General features: G+C 49.0%; 1 protein-coding gene across 11 annotated transcripts in view; it reads left to right on the top strand.

Moving 5' to 3' along the window:
- The first annotated feature begins 1916 nt into the window (after positions 1-1916).
- The window catches only part of LOC104144429 (uncharacterized), a 50789-nt gene continuing 37209 nt past the window's right edge, over positions 1917-15496 (top strand). For 7 of the 11 annotated variants that reach the window (XR_011139377.1, XR_011139378.1, XM_068933595.1 and 4 more), the window contains exons 1-5: positions 1917-2062; positions 11122-11256; positions 12539-12723; positions 13898-14007; positions 14584-14655. Coding sequence is in view for 9 of the 11 variants with exons in the window: in XM_068933595.1 (XP_068789696.1) it covers positions 11156-11256; positions 12539-12723; positions 13898-14007; positions 14584-14655 (468 nt within the window). In the remaining 2 variants the exon portion in view is untranslated. Of the gene's footprint in view, positions 2063-3355; positions 3600-7669; positions 7805-11121; positions 11319-12538; positions 12724-13897; positions 14008-14583; positions 14656-15496 lie in introns of all 11 variants that reach the window. The other 4 variants (XM_068933593.1, XM_068933591.1, XM_068933592.1 and 1 more) reach the window with 4 other exon arrangements.

The following is a 15496-nucleotide window of genomic DNA, read 5'->3' as shown; positions in this document are numbered from 1 at the left end:
CTGCAGAAGAGCGACCCACCTCCCCGACATAGGAAAGACCCACTGCTGCTTCAGTTCTCCTCCGCGGCAGCGTGGCTGTGCAGAGTACGCTTAGGCAAAGCATGGAGGTGACTCTGCGGACCACAGGCCACGTCTCACGATGGAGAGGAGCGACCTCGTGTAACTCAGGCCCTGCTTTGTGTCTGGCATTGGACCGGATGACCTCCAGGTGCCTGTTTTCTATTCAGCCACTGGCCAACAACATAAACACCTTCTGCCCCTCAGTAAGATCTCACAGCAGAACCAGGTGTTTGCTTTGTCGGGCCTCAGCAGCCCTCTACATTTACTTTCAATTTCCTGCTCAAATATCTGAAAGGAAACAAGTTTCATTTTAGTTTAAAAGTTAAATTGGTGGCTTTGCCACCAACTCGCATACGTCTGTGGAAGTCCAAGCTCTTCGCTAACACACAGTTCCAGGTATTTCAGGCACAGTTAGGAGCAAACGTGCTGTGACTCCTGCTTCTTTCCTTTATCCTGTTTGCTTCCCTTCTTCAAACGCAGGTTTCTATCTCCCGCATCTCTTTCCACAACCGTTATTGAAGGGATTCGTACGTGCTGTTAGACTGCCGTTGCCCAGGATCACCTTGAGGCCGTTCCAGGAGGAGTCTGGCAAGCTAGCTGCGCAAAGCACGCTCACTGGCATGGACCAGAAAGTGCAGAAATACTTCTTTCCAAAGCTGTCGTGGGCAGACAGCTACCCCCGAGGGAGCTGCTGCCACGCGGGCGTCTCGGCTCCCGCGGCGGAGCCAGCATCCTCGTGATGTACGCAGCAAAGGCCACCAACCCGGCCTTGTCTTCCTGCTCTTGACCTGTGACGAATGCCTACGGACAAGCGTACGTACGAGACTCTTAACGCCCTTAATAAAATGCTGGAAAGACTCTTAGCTCTGTTCCCACCTCGGGGTCACGGGAGGCCAGGGCAGCAGGACAAGGGTGTGCGCGTGGAGAAACAGAGTGAAGACGAAACAGCCTGGGGGGTGAGGCTGGGTGTTGTGGGGGGTGAAGCCAGGTGTTGTGGGAGGTGAGGCGGGGTGTTGCGGGGGTGAGGCAGGGTGTGGTAGGGGTGAGGTGGGGTGTTGTGGGGGTGAGGCAGGGATTTGCAGGGCTGAGGTGGGGTGTTGTGGGGCTGAGGCGGGGTGTTGTGGGAGGTGAGGCCGGGTGTTGTGGGGCTGAGGCGGGGTGTTGCGGGGGTGAGGCGGGATGTTGCGGGGGTGAGGCAGGGTGTTGCGGGGGTGAGGCAGGGTGTTGCGGGGGTGAGGCGGGGTGTTGCGGTGGTGAGGCCGGGTGTTGCGGGGGTGAGGCGGGGTGTTGCGGTGGTGAGGCCGGGTGTTGCGGTGGTGAGGCAGGGTGTTGCGGGGGTGAGGCCGGGCGTTGTGGTGGTGAGGCCGGATGTTGCGGTGGTGAGGCGGGGTGTTGCCGGGGTGAGGCGGGGTGTTGCGGTGGTGAGGCGGGGTGTTGCGGGGGTGAGGCCGGGTGTTGCGGTGGTGAGGCCGGGTGTTGCGGGGGTGAGGCGGGGTGTTGCTGGGGTGAGGCAGGGTGTTGTGGTGGTGAGGCGGGGTGTTGCGGGGGTGAGGCGGGGTGTTGCGGGGTTCGTGGGTATTTTCCGCAGACAGCAGTCTGTTATCCTTCATCTCCGAGCTCCATTTTTCACTTTCTGTTTTTTTCCCTACGGGGTGACCTGCCGCGGCAGGCCCGGGGGGCGAGCAGAGGCCGCCTGCAGTTCCGGGGCAGCAGCGGCGGGTGCGCTTGGGGCATAAACCGCTAGAATTGAAGAGAAAAATCGCGCAAGAGCCCCCGGGGGGAGCGCGGGGGGGAGGGGCGGCCCTGAAGCGCCGCTCGGCTCCCTCTTCCCGTCCCCGCCCTTCCGCCAACCCGCCGCCAGCCAATCAGCGCCCGCCGCGCCCTTTCCCCCGCGCGCCGGCGGGGCGGGACGGTGATTGGTGGGCTGGGCGCGTGGCGTGGGCGCGGGCGCGGGCGCGGGCAGCGGCGGGAGGCCGTTGGCGCGGCGCGGCGCCTCGAGCTGGTAAGAGCCGCCGGGCGCGTGGGGGGCCTGGCCCTGCCCGGGGGGGGGAGCTGCCCCCAAACGACCCCCCTCTCACCCTACAGGAAGCCCTTGCCCCGGGGGTGGGGTGGGGCTCCCTCCCCCTCCAAGGGGTTCTTGCCCCGGTGAGGGGTGTCTTCCCCCCTCAGGGGGCTCCCTGCCCTGGGGTGGCTCTCCCACAGGACCCCCCCCCCCAAATCTCTGCCCCAGGAGGGGTGTCTCCCCCCATGGGATACCCCCCCCAGGAGACCCCTTCCCCCCCCCTGCCAAATCTCTGCCCCAGGAGGGGTGTCTCCCCCCATGGGATACCCCCCCCCAGGAGACCCTTTCCCCCCCCCCCAAATCTCTGCCCCAGGAGGGGTGTCTCCCCCCATGGGATACCCCCCCCCAGGAGACCCTTTCCCCCCCCCCAAATCTCTGCCCCAGGAGGGGTGTCTCCCCCCATGGGATACCCCCCCCAGGAGACCCCTTCCCCCTTCCCCAGACATCTCTGCCCCAGGAGGGGTGTCTGCCCCCATGGGATGCCCCCCCTAGGAGACCCCTTCCCCCCCCCCAAATCTCTGCCCCAGGAGGGGTGTCTGCCCCCATGGGATGCCCCCCAGGAGACCCGTTCCCCCCCCCCAAATCTCTGCCCCAGGAGGGGTGTCTCCCCCCATGGAATGCCCCCCCCCGGGGTGCCCCTTCCCCCTTCCCCAGACATCTCTGCCCCAGGAGGGGTGTCTCCCCCCGTGGGAAGCCCCCCCCAGGAGACCCCTTCCCCCCCCCCAAATCTCTGCCCCAGATGGGGTGTCTGCCCCCATGGGATGCCCCCCAGGAGACCCGTTCCCCCCCCCCAAATCTCTGCCCCAGGAGGGGTGTCTCCTCCCATGGGATGCCCCCCCCAGGAGACCCCTTCCCCCCCCCTGCCAAATCTCTGCCCCAGGAGGGGTGTCTCCCCCCATGGAATGCCCCCCCCCAGGGTGCCCCTTCCCCCTTCCCCAGACATCTCTGCCCCAGGAGGGGTGTCTCCCCCCATGGGAAGCCCCCCCCAGGAGACCCCTTCCCCCCCCCCCAAATCTCTGCCCCAGGAGGGGTGTCTCCCCCCATGGGATGCCCCCCTCCCAGGGTGCCCCTTCCCCTCCCAGGGTGCCCCTGCCCCAGGAAGGGTGTTCCTCTCCCCCACCCCTCCCAAAAGAGCCCCCCCCCCCAGCAGCTCTGTGCTCAGGGTCACCCCCCGGGGTCCTGCTTGGGGGGGGGGTGGCAGTGCTGGTGACTGGTGCGTGTGGATTTTTTTAGCTGATAGCAGCATTTCTTGACTGCGAGTGATTGCTCTGGGAGCTGGTGCCACACTGCGTGTGGTGCGACCGTGCCTCGCTCGCCGGGTGAACGACCGTGGTGCTGCTCGGAGGCGCGTTGGGAGTGAGCCAAGTTCACCCCGTATCACTTGGGGTCACCTTGCCGAGCTGGGGTGTGAAGTGAATTTTAAGACTGGATTGCACCTAGCTGCATGGCACCTTTGGGGAGTGGATCTAGGCAGCCGGTAAGCCGTACTGCAGCCACACAGCCAGCTCTGTGGGTGCTGGACCAGGACCACCGCTAGCTCAGTGGGCTGGCGGGGTAGCGCAGGGCATGGATTTGCTTCTGGAGCCAGCGGTCCCTCCACTTAGAGCTTGTGTCTGGAAGAGCTAGCTGGCTTTGGTGTGTTTGTGCGGTGTTAGGGTCAAGCTAGTAATCCCTTCCCAGTTCAGAGATACCAGAGAAGAGCTCCGATGGAGTGAGTGTCTGTCCAGCTCCAGTAGGCCCTGTGTTACCCAGACGTGGGGAAATCTTGGGGTTCACAGGATCTACCGTTGGAAGTCCCTGTTTCAGTGCAATCGTAATCAGCGCCAACGTGCAATTGCCAACGGCAAGTGTTTTGCAGGTTTGGCAGATAAGCCTTCTTGACAGAAGTGTTATTTTTGCAAGCAGAAACTTTGTCTGCCCTGAGGAAATGTATTTATCACAGAATGTCCAAGGTGGGAAGGGACCTCTGGAGATCATCTAGTCCAACCCCCCTGCTCACCTTCATCACATTGCCCAGGATCATGTCCGGGTGGGTTTTGAATATCCGCAGGGAAGGAGACTCCACCACCTCTCTGGGCAACCTGTGCCAGTGCTCTGTCACCCTCACAGTCAAGAAGTTTTTCCTCCTATTCAGATGGAACTTCCTGTGTTTCAGTTTATGCCTGTTGACTCTCATCCTGTTGCTGGGCACCACGGAGAAGAGGCTGGCCTCATCCTCTTGACACTCCCCCTTCAGATACTTGTACACGTTGATGAGATCCCCTCTCAATCTTCTCTTCTCCAGGCTGAACAGGCCCAGCTCTCTCAGCCTTTCTTCATAGGAGAGATGCTCCAGTCCCCACACCATTTTAGTAGCCCTCCGCTGGACTCTCTCCAGTAGTGCCATGTCTCTCTTGTACTGGGGAGCCCAGAATTGGGCACAGTACTGCAGGTGAGGTCTCCCCAGGGCTGAGGAGAGGGCGAGGATCACCTCCCTGCACCTGCTGGCACCACTCTGCCTAACGCACCCCAGGATCCCATTGGCCTTCTTGGCCACAGGGGCACATTGCTGGCTCATGCTTCTCTTGTCCACCAGGACTCCCAGGTCCTTCTTTGCAGAGCTACTCTCCAGCAGGTCAACCCCCCAGCCTGTCCTGGGGCCTGGGGTTCTTCCTCCCTCGGTGCAGGACCCTGCACTTGCCTCTGGTGAACTTCAGGAGGTTCCTCTCGGCCCCACTCTCCAGCCTGTGGAGGTCCCTCTGAATGGCAGCACAGCCTTCTGGTGTGTCAGCCACTCCCCCCAGTTCAGTATCCTCAGCCAACTTGCTGAGAGTGCACTCTGGGCCTTCCTCCAGGTCATGGATGAATACATTGAACAAGACTGGAGCCAGGACTGACCCCTGGGGGACACCACTAGCTCCACGCCTCCAACTCCACTCTGCGCCACTGACCACAACCCTCTGAGCTCTGCCATCCAGCCAGTCCTCAATCCACCTCACCGTCCGCTCATCCAACCCACACTTCCTGAGTTTACCTAGGAAGATGTGATGGGAGACAGTGTCCGAAGCCTTGCTGAAGTCCAGGCAGACAACATGCACTGCTCTGCCCTCCTCTAGCCAGGCAGTCCTTCCCTCAGAGAAGGCTATCCGATTGCTCAAGCAGGGGTTCCCTTTGGTGCCTCTGTGCTGACTACTCCTGATCACCTTCTTGTCCTCCAGATGCTTAGTGCTGACCTCCAGGAGGAGCTGTTCCATCACCTTTCCAGGGATGGAGGTGAGGCAGACAGGCCTGTAGTTTCCTGGCTCCTCCTTCTTGCCCTTTTGGAAGACTGGGGTGACACTGGCTTTCTTCCAGTCCTCAGGCACCTCCCCTGTTCTCCATGACCTTTCAAAGAGGATGGAGGGTGGCCTAGCAAACCCTATAGACATTTATATGTGTATACAGGTTAATGGATAAGCTGCAAGCCTGAAATCCCTAGCAACTGCTTTTTCATTTGAATAATTGCTTTGTTTGCAATAGAAATTGTATATGATGGTGTGTAGATGTGGAGGGTAGTTCATTAACGGAACTGTGGAGCACTTGACGTAGTGCTGAAAGTGGGCTTCTGGTGTAGCACAGCCTGGTTGACTGCTTTTTTTTTTTTTTTTTTTAAGCTGGGAAATCCTGGCTGAAGCTGTGGGATATGAGAGAGTTCAAGTTTGGGGCTTAAGAGGACTTTGTGGGTCTATTACTGACATTTCTTCTGCCACGTTTCCTGCCTTGTAAGCTGGTGGTGTCTGTGTTACTTACCAAGCAAAGAAAGAGCTGTGATAATTTTTTAAGTGTCATGTAAAACCTTGGAATTAATGTGGAGATAGCTCTAGCCAGCACATTTATTTTCCCCTTTTTAATAACAAATCCCATCCAGTAGCTGTGCCATTTTGTATTCAGTAGCAAGGCTTTGTCTTTGGCCGTAGCACCAAGTCACCAATGTATCAAGCTGTTATCATGGAGCATATAAAAAAGTAGAATACATACTGTCTGTGAATAAATCCAAGGTGGTAATTAGGGGATGATAGCTAATGTTTAGAGCCATGAGGTTCTGCAGCAGTCTTCCCCCTGGAAGTGGCATGGCCAGAGTGGTCTGAGGTAGAGCACACTGCGCTTGTACCAGAAAGAAAATGATGTGCTGGTGGGAGGTGATGCTGCAGGAGCGCCTCCCAGCCCCATGCTATTGTAGGGCCTTCCAGCCCTTTGGTAGAAATGGTTAGAAGATGATTCAACACCGAGCAGAGGAGCCATCAGAAGCTAGGGTTGAACTGCTGTCAGAAGGTATGCCAGCCTGGCACAGAGCTGCAGGCAAAACAAGTGCTCAGGCTAGTAAAAAACAAGTAGGGTGTCACAAAGATGTTCTAAGATTGTTGTCTTAGAAAAAGTGGTGATTTTAAAAAGGCTCAAAATATAATGAAGTATACTAAAATATAAAAGCATGTGTACTGTGGTGCTTGATGTGACTTGTGTGTTGGCCACTTGGTAATGAAAGTGGGGTTATTGATGGGCAATATTTTATATATCTTATTGGTGACAATATTTCCTTTCAATAGCTGTGAAGGAGCACTCTGACCAGAGAATTTAAAGAGGATGATAGCTGTAATGTTTTGGGACTTTTTTCCTCCTCCCGCACCCTTTTCAAAACGCAGTTTCCTATTTATTCAGTTTGTTTCTGTTTTGACTGTAACTCTCTGAATAGAATTAAATGTTGCTGAGACCCTTCTCAGCCAAGTGTGACTCAGTTTCATTTGTTTCATGCTAGCTAGTATATTCTGCTCCCAAAAGGCTTCCACCCAGTGTTCAGTTGTTTTGTATTGTTAGGCAAAGTATGCTCCTGCTGTAGCTGAGAACTGAACTGATATTCGGTAGTAAATTGTAACAGGTTGTATTTGGCCTCTCAAAACTCATTAGTTCTAGCAACCACGTGCTATTTTTTATCTGAAAGCATTATTGTCTTTGCCAAACTAGGTATCCGCAGCAGCTTATTGAGAGCTGGCAAAATACTAGTAGTGATTCAAGTAGTACTTGTGTACTGGTCAAACGGACAATATGCGAGAGACCATTAACTTGCCAAGCAGAGACTTACAGGATAAAATGCTTTTACCTTTTTTAGGTGGTCTCCATTTATCTGGGTCACTGAATACAGATGACTTGCAGTTGTCACCCACAGGATAGATTATCACTCCTTTCAGTCCAAAATACGATAGAAATAGTTCTGTTTCTCTTGAGTAAAGCAAAAGCATGTGTTTAATTTGGATGAACTAGAAGCACACACAACTGCCATGCTTATTGTGTTTGACTTTGGACTCAGTGTTTTAAGAGGGAACTATACAGCGCATTGGGGCCGTTAGCCCCACTGTCCCTAAAGCTTTGCTCAGCAGTTCTCCAGCAGGTTCACCATCTCCTAATGAAATCTGAGGGGGAAAAAAAATGCTATCTGTTAACAAGCTGGTTGGTTCAGGGAAGAAAAGCGTGACGAGAACCAATGACTGGGAGGCAAAACTTGACAAGTGCAAATTGGGCTTATGTTTTTAACAGTAGCTGCTGGGACAAGCAAAAGCGAGGTGGCTCTTCATGTCCCTCCTCCATGTCCTGAAGGGAAGGAGCTCCACTACGATGGGACACTTTCCTGCAAAATAGCAGCTTGCCTCCCTGTTGAGCCCAAGTAGTCAGGTCAGTGCCTGGAATCGGGTGATCTGTAATGCCTTTTGGGATGCAAAGAGTATCCTGATCCAACTCTTGGGAGTTAAGGAACTGGGTCCGTGTGTGGACTGTTATCTTATCCATTATTGAGGAAAAAATTTACTTTTAAAGGCAGGGTTCTCTAAAGCAGAACGTGTCTGGCTTGTTCAGGCTTGGCTGGTGGCTGGTGGTGTAGAATAGTGAGCCACAGAAGTGCCTAGTTGATGGCTTCTGGTTTCAGCTCTGTTGTCTCCAAGGCAAAGTCAGAATTTGTTTGTGCCTTTGGTGTTTCTTATTTTGGCACTGGCTTTCCATGTGGCTTGGACTGTGACTGCTCTGAAGAAGTATCAGCATAACTCTAGTTTTGACTTCCCTTCTTTCTCAGGTGTGCCCTGCACTTTAACACTGCTTTGTGCCTTTCCTTCTGTCTGTGAACCTCAGTCAGAGAGTTGGTGCAAAGGCATTATATCACAATCTCTGTTGTTCCACAGCTGCTGAGTGGTCCTCGTTCACTTTCTAACTGCTTTGCTAAAGTGACTTCTGCTTTTCATGTGTATTTATGATTATGGATGAGAGGTGAGGTGAAATTGCATAGCTACTGAGAATGCTAAAGCAAAAATAATAATAATAAAATAATAATAAAAAGACAAAATCTCCCCTCCAGCCCACCCAGAACAAGCTGTACGTCTGAGCGACCATGTATAAGACTGAAAAAGTAGCTGATGTTTCAAGTCCGCTGATGGTCAGCGGCGATGAGGAAGGCTTATTCAGGAGCCTAACTTTAGTGACCCCGTTCTAGAAGACCGCACGTCTGCGTTCGTGTCTCAATGGCAGTAAGTTGTCCTGGACAGCAGCTGACCATGTGTGATGTGTGCAAGGCTCTGTGGACCTTTCCCAGCTTCTGCTGCAGGCTGGCCCAGGCTGATGTGTGCTTTGAGCCGATGAGCTCCAGAGCCCTTGGCTGGGTGTTGGCACTGAGACCTAGACTCATGCACGGTTTCTGCTCTGTCCGTAGCCCTGTGTGGTGTAGCTCCCAGGATTTGGTCTCCTGACCGTTTGCATCAGGGGCACAGCGGTCCTGAAGTCTGTAGGAGTGAGCCTCCAAAGGCTACAAGCAGGGAACCTTGTTACGTAAAGCCTTCAGCCACCTTCTTTCCCGTTACAATTTCATAATATATACCCTGGAGTTACTGTGGCCTTCCAGGGGTGCTTGAAAGCATGGTCAATCTGTTTGTGGCTCCTCTGGAAGCGTTTTTTTGCCTGGATCCATATAGGTGTGTGGTTCTGACAAAAATAGTTGCTGTGCTGTTCTGTAGCCTTTGTTTGTATTTATACTCTTCTTGTAGATGTTCATTGTTAATGGACTTTGGTACCAACAAGTTCAATTTGGGAGAGGATTTCTCTACCGTTGCTGGTGAAGATGCCTCTGCTGAAGGTTTTTCTTGGTCTGTGTCTTAGTGGTAAGAATTACAAATTGATGCCCATTCTGGAGTGTGTTTTTTGGATAGAAAACACCTCCAGAGACTATCTCAATTACTGACTAAGCTTAATCGGGAAGAACATGTTGTGAGTTGTTGTTTTCATGGTTCTGACAGACCTAAGTGGTGGACTAAAATCTGGAATTTACTTTTGATTGCTAAATATTATGTGGCTATCTTCACTTCTGAGTGAAAGAACAGCTCTACTGTTAGGGCTATAGTCTGGTTTTTAAGTCTTTGTAATAAAACTTGGAATTTTCTGATGTGAGGCTTACTAAGACGCTTTTCTTGCCTGCTGTTGTTTCCTGTGCTGCTGTGTTGAGTCACATTCCTGGCTTTTGATTAAAAGACAAAAAGGAGAATTGGCTTGATAATGATGAATGGATGCAGACATGATGTCAATTTTTGGCAAAGCCAGGAACCTCTGCTCCTGTGTTGTGTGTTACATACCTAGATTGTTTTCCATGGTTCCTTGTCTCGCAGTTCAACTGTGGCAGCTTCAGAGCTGGTTAGTTTCTTGAGGCCTGTTGCACTGAATAATACAATGTTTAACTTTCAATAAGTTTGGTTTGCTTTCTGTACTACGACTACTGAGCAGCCCGCAGCATCCCATTGCTGACTCATGGATGACCAAACCTCAGAACATGATTGGTTCTGGCAATTTTGACATTCATGATGTCAGAAGTTCCATATGGGGATGTCATTTATCAGATGCTGGTGCCCAGATAACGAACGCGTCTAGGCTCTCTTGTTTGGTGGAACAGCTGCTACAGTGCTGCGTTGATGCCTATCGCTAGATCTCGGCACAAGCAGCGGGTTCCAGGCTGAGCATTTCTTGACAGGACTGCAGTGGCTTTAGAGACTTCACGTTTTCAGACAGTCCTTGCACTAAAATTCCCCGTGGGAAAAGTTTGCCATTTGCCAGAAATGCTGTAAGAAGGATGTTGAGGCGATGACATTTCTAATGGCAGTGGAGTTCATCCTAACTAGCGCACGCTTAGTGGTGAGGGCAGGCAAGCCTGTCAGGTGACTTTGTAACGCCACTGGTTATTCAGAGAAGAACTTGATTGCCTACACATGGGGATATTGTGCCATTTGAGGTGTTTTAGGGTCTCCTTCCTGGCCTCCAGCAGATGTTCCAGAAGGGCAGAGCTCTCTGTATGATATCTGCTGGACCTGATGTGTTGCAGATGTGTTAGGGCCTCTATATTAGCCAGATGAAAGCTTGATGAATGTGGCACTGTGCTTCTAAGGTTACGCAATTGAATCCCACCTCTCCTTTTCTGCGTAGCTGGTTCAGCTTGCACCCTAGTGAGTTGCACATGGTGAAGCCCACTCCCAGTTGTCAATATCTTCTGACTTCCCATCCAGCAGAGACTGTAGCTGGCTTTTCTCCTCCCATTTGAGGAAGGAGAGTTTCTTTAGTGTTTGCTATGTGCTCCACTAAACTAGTTTTCCAGTCCTAAGCAGCTGTACAGTAATTCTTCATGCAGAACCTGTTATGCTGCAGCTGAAGTCGGCTGTGTTTAGGAGACAAAACACTTCACAGAATTTAGAAAGCATTTTGATATCCTTCTGGTCTGATATTTGTAAGTAATGACGTTTATTAATTCTGAAGAAGTTTGGGAACAGACTCCAGAGACCTAAGTTTGTCCGGACTTCTTTGGTCAACGCATCCTTTTATTCTGCTCCTTCAACCAGGGACTGTTCCTTCAGTCCAGACTGTATTGATGTTTGGTGTTCTCTGCATGCATGTGTGAAGGTTGGCACACAAAGTGGCGCTGTTTTTGCAGTCTAGAGCTTACATGTTCTTTTTGCCTTATTTTTTAGACTTTCGCTCCAGGTGTAAAGTGAATTCACCAAAATGGCATCAATACATCAGAGAAAAAACGAGGAGCTCAGTCGTTGTCACTTGCGGAGAATTGGATGCAAACCTACAGTCTCTGGTATTGCTGATCTTATTCAGTGAGTACCCTGTGAAACAAGTGTTGGACTGCTGTGCCTGGGAATGAACGCTGCATGCTGGGGTTTGTGATCCTTGATTTGTGTTCTGTGATTGTGCAGCCACTTGTAGTTTGGACTGGCCTGTGCTGTGTTCTGCAGGTAGCTTTTGTGTAAGCTTGCTACATAGGTGTTTCTCTAGTTACCAAGTCTGCTGGTGAGTGTGTGTGGAGTACATCAGACACTCTCTCTGCGCTGTAACGTACTGCAGTCCTGAAATGTTTTGAGGGAGGAAATGGTACCAGGTCAGCACTCTGTGTGGCATGAAAAATGCACAGCGTTTGGTTTAAGATGAAATTTTCCGAGTTGGTGCTCACAAATTATGACCAATACTAATTTGCGCTCGGATGAATTGCACATTTGTGGTTTTTGTCTTGCATGTGGTCTTTCTTGAGGCATTGAGGCATGGAGTGGTCTTCCAGAGAGGAAGACATTATCAATTTTTAAGAGCTGGGCTCCAGTGAGGAGTGTCAGCTGCCAGGGCAGCCGACTGACTTTCTGGCTTGCTCTCGCTACCAACTTTTTGGCCCTTAGATAGCTCACTATTGTAGCTTTAGCTTTTTTGATTTTTTTTTTTATTTTTTATTTTTCTAGTAGAACAGTCTTGACATTCTATGTTTTCCTAGACATATAAATAAACTTTAGCTAAAATTGAATGAATAGTTTTCCTCCTTCAGTTAAGATTTCTGATTAGTTCATTTGTTATGCTTAACTTTTTCTTTGGGAGGCGGTTGGTTTCTTTTTGAATGCTGGAATGTAATGTATGATCTGTTTATTCCTTCAGATGATTAGCGATGATGCTAATACTGATTGTAACTGTGCTCACAATACTCTGTTCATGCTTGCTGTGTCTCCTTTTCCCTTTCCTACCAGAAATTTGGGCACCTTTAATTTGTTTGAAGTTGGGTGTTGGTGATCACCATTTGCTCATGAAAGTGTCAGCTGATTTTTTTTTTTTTTTTTTTTCCTTTAGCCTAGCTGCTAATAGGCTGAATTTGTTTTGCTCCATGTTTGGTTTTGGGATTTGGATTTTATTGATTCTGCTTTCCAGCAGCTGTAATTTAATTGATAGATCTCAGAAATTCGGTTGCACACTGCTGATACCATGATGAGATTCTTTTGTCTTCAACCCCTCGTTAATCTACTGATTACTTCTGTAGAGCAAAGCTTTCATGGAAATGAATAAAATAAAGAATAAAAGAAGAAGAATGCAATTGTAAAAGTCTTTCTAAATCTTTGCTTACAGCTTTTATAAGGATGTTACACTATTTGGCAGAAACAAAGATGTTGTGGACTACTTCATTAGCTCTCCAGGCGAAACAAAAGATTGCATATCCCGACATCATGCCAGAGTGATTCGAACCGCTGGTACTTATGAGCTTGTGGATTCCAGCCTGACAGGCGTTTATGTTAATGACATCAAAATTGGTGGTGAGTGTGGAGGGGAGAGCCACAATCGTGTGAATTTCTTTAGGGTGAATTGATCATATATATGTAAGTCATTACATTCATATTGACATGAGAGAGAAGTCCTTCTATGTCCTGAAACCAGCCAAAAGATGGAATACCTTAAAACCAGGCAAAAGGTGGAACACCAAGGGTAAGCAGAAGTTTTTTCTCATGATTCAGAGGGGGCTGCCTGTGTAGTCCTGCTGGAGACTACACTAATAAGTAAGCTGGAAAAGCAGCTAATTAGTGAGATGACAAGGGTTTTATTGATACAAAATTTTGGAATGTAGAGTGAGATAAAGGTAGTTGAAAGCTATGAGGAGACTCTCATGGTGCTCAAGATCCCTTGGCTTTCGAGGATATGTTCCACAATTTATTGAGAATTTCTTTGGAAAAGATACCCATACCTTGAAAATAACGCTGGTTGTTCTAGCCCAGAAAAACGTAGTAGGACTTGGGAAAATACCAAGAAGGTTCAAAAAAGATGATCTGAGACTCAGGACAGGTTTTCATAGCAGGAAAAATAGACAGACTAGAGCTGTTAGCTTAGGAAGGAGGTGACTGGGAGGGTACTTCAGGTCTACAAAGCCGTGAACAGTGTGGAGATGGTCAAAAGAAGTAATTAGTTCCTTTTAATCAGAATGCAGTTTCATTGTGTGCAGTCTAGTGGGAGTTTGATGTTTTGATTGTTGTTATTTTTTTAACAAAGTAAGACTTTTATAGCAAACAAAATACCTCTTTTGGAGATTTCACAATTGAATTTTGAAACGTAAAATTGAAAGCAAAAAACTTGTAAGTATGTCCTGAAAAGAACTAGACAAATTCACAGAGGACACGTTCACTGCTGTCTGAACAATATGGCCCAGATGCCACCGCCACCTGTGGATCAGGAGGTCCCTGTGCGGTGCTGCAAGTTGGGTGACATACAGCAGTCTTTTCTTATTCTGTTTCCTAAGAATCCCATTCTGATCACTGCTGGCGGTGGGACACTTGGTGTCTGCTTTTGCTGTCAGATGGCACAGTAACTCTTGAGTCTGTATTTTCTTTTTCCCTAATCTAATAATTTCAGTCATAGCAATTCTAAAAAAAAATACTAAAGAATGATAAAGAACGCTTGCTTGCTATGAGGTATAATGGGATGCTTTTAAATCCACAGGTAAAGTTATCTTGCGGAAAGGTGATACTGTTATATTTGGGCATCCCACAGAAAGACATGTAAAGCCTGGAACGCAAGTTCGTCAGCCAAACTCACAGCTCTGCTTTCTGGTATGTCTTATTTCTTCCTGATGTATTGCAGAGACTGCCAAATCTTGACTTCTGGGCAAAATGAGATTACTGCTGTCCTCGCTACCAGGTCACAGTCCACAAACCTGGTCCCACATATTATTGTTATTTCTCTGAATTCCCGGCAGCAATATATTGCTATGTTGCTTGACTTCAGTTCTACCCTCTTTAAACAAGTCGGTCAGTGGCTCAGGTCTGTGGACTCCCAGAAGGACCTTCTAGCTTTGACAAAGCTTAGTTGCCTCTTGTTCTCATTAACAATGCTGGTGAGACCTATAAACTGATATCTAGTAATACTATGATTTCTCTTTAAAGGCTTACATATTTGTTTATGCTATAAATATGAAGAATGAGTCACTTTCAAAGATAACAAAGTAAGACTTTAGTTGACATTAAAATTGGAGGGCTTGGAAATTTGATTTTGTTTATGCCTAAAAGCTGAAATGGCTTTATTTCTACATTGCCTTTTTTGCTATGAATTAGACAGTCTTGTTGAATCTGGACGCTGAATTTGAATGAGGAGGGTTTTGAGCTGCACTTTTCATGTTTATCTTTCAGTTTGAACGCTGTTGCTGCAGGATTGACCAGCGGCGAAGCGTCCGTGCTGAGATGAAGAATTTCATACCACAGGTGTGTAGGTTTGGTTTAGGTTTCAGTGATGATATCTGGATTAGTTCATTATTTGGGAAGCACTCCACAGCTGAGAAAAGTAAACATGTATGTAAAACGTTTTTATATAGAAATAGAGCGGCTTTGACTTGCCAGGTAACTTCCTCTGTTGGCTCTTCTAAGATCAGTCTGCTGTTTTGTTGTTTTTTTTATGGATTGGCAATATGTGCTTTTCAGAGATGTTATCAAAAACACCAAAAAGCAGGCTTTCTAGATATGTTATAGAGACAATATTGAGGAGTGAAAATAACCCTTTGTTCTCCATTTTGATTGTAACAGTATAAAAAGTAAACGTGTTTTATGCTCCTCTGCGTGTTCTGGAGACTGCACCGGTACCTACGTTTATAATTGAAAGAAAATTGTCATTACTTATACGTAACACTCATACATGCAAAAAAAACCCCGAAAGACTGTTATTGAAGCTTGGAATGCAAGCTCAAGTTAGAAAACTAATAATTTGGAATTTGTGACTTGAAGATCTGTACCATGGAAAAACTCACAGGGAAATGAACTGCCTCCAGAGCTCAGTAAGAAAGCTAGGGGGTTGCGTGTTGAAAGGAAGGAAAGCAAATGCTGAAGAGTTGCTGATTAAGTGAACGTTGTCGATTCTATGCACTGTGTGGGGCAGATGTGCTCTGCGCAAAATAAGATAGTAGCATGTAGTTCTTCCTCTTTTTGTTTTTCTCCCATTTCCTTCCTTTTTTCTTAAATGTTCTGATTTAGGCCAGTGTGGCCAATCTTTGCTGCTGATGCAGTCTGCTGCAGCACCTTCCTTATGCCTCCTTTGTTCCCTCTTTCCTTG

Source organism: Struthio camelus, chromosome 2 (genome assembly GCF_040807025.1).
Source record: "Struthio camelus isolate bStrCam1 chromosome 2, bStrCam1.hap1, whole genome shotgun sequence".
Taxonomy (NCBI): Eukaryota; Metazoa; Chordata; class Aves; order Struthioniformes; family Struthionidae; genus Struthio; species Struthio camelus.
The sequence above is the reverse complement of the archived record's forward strand: the minus strand, read 5'-3'. Positions and strand labels throughout refer to the sequence as shown.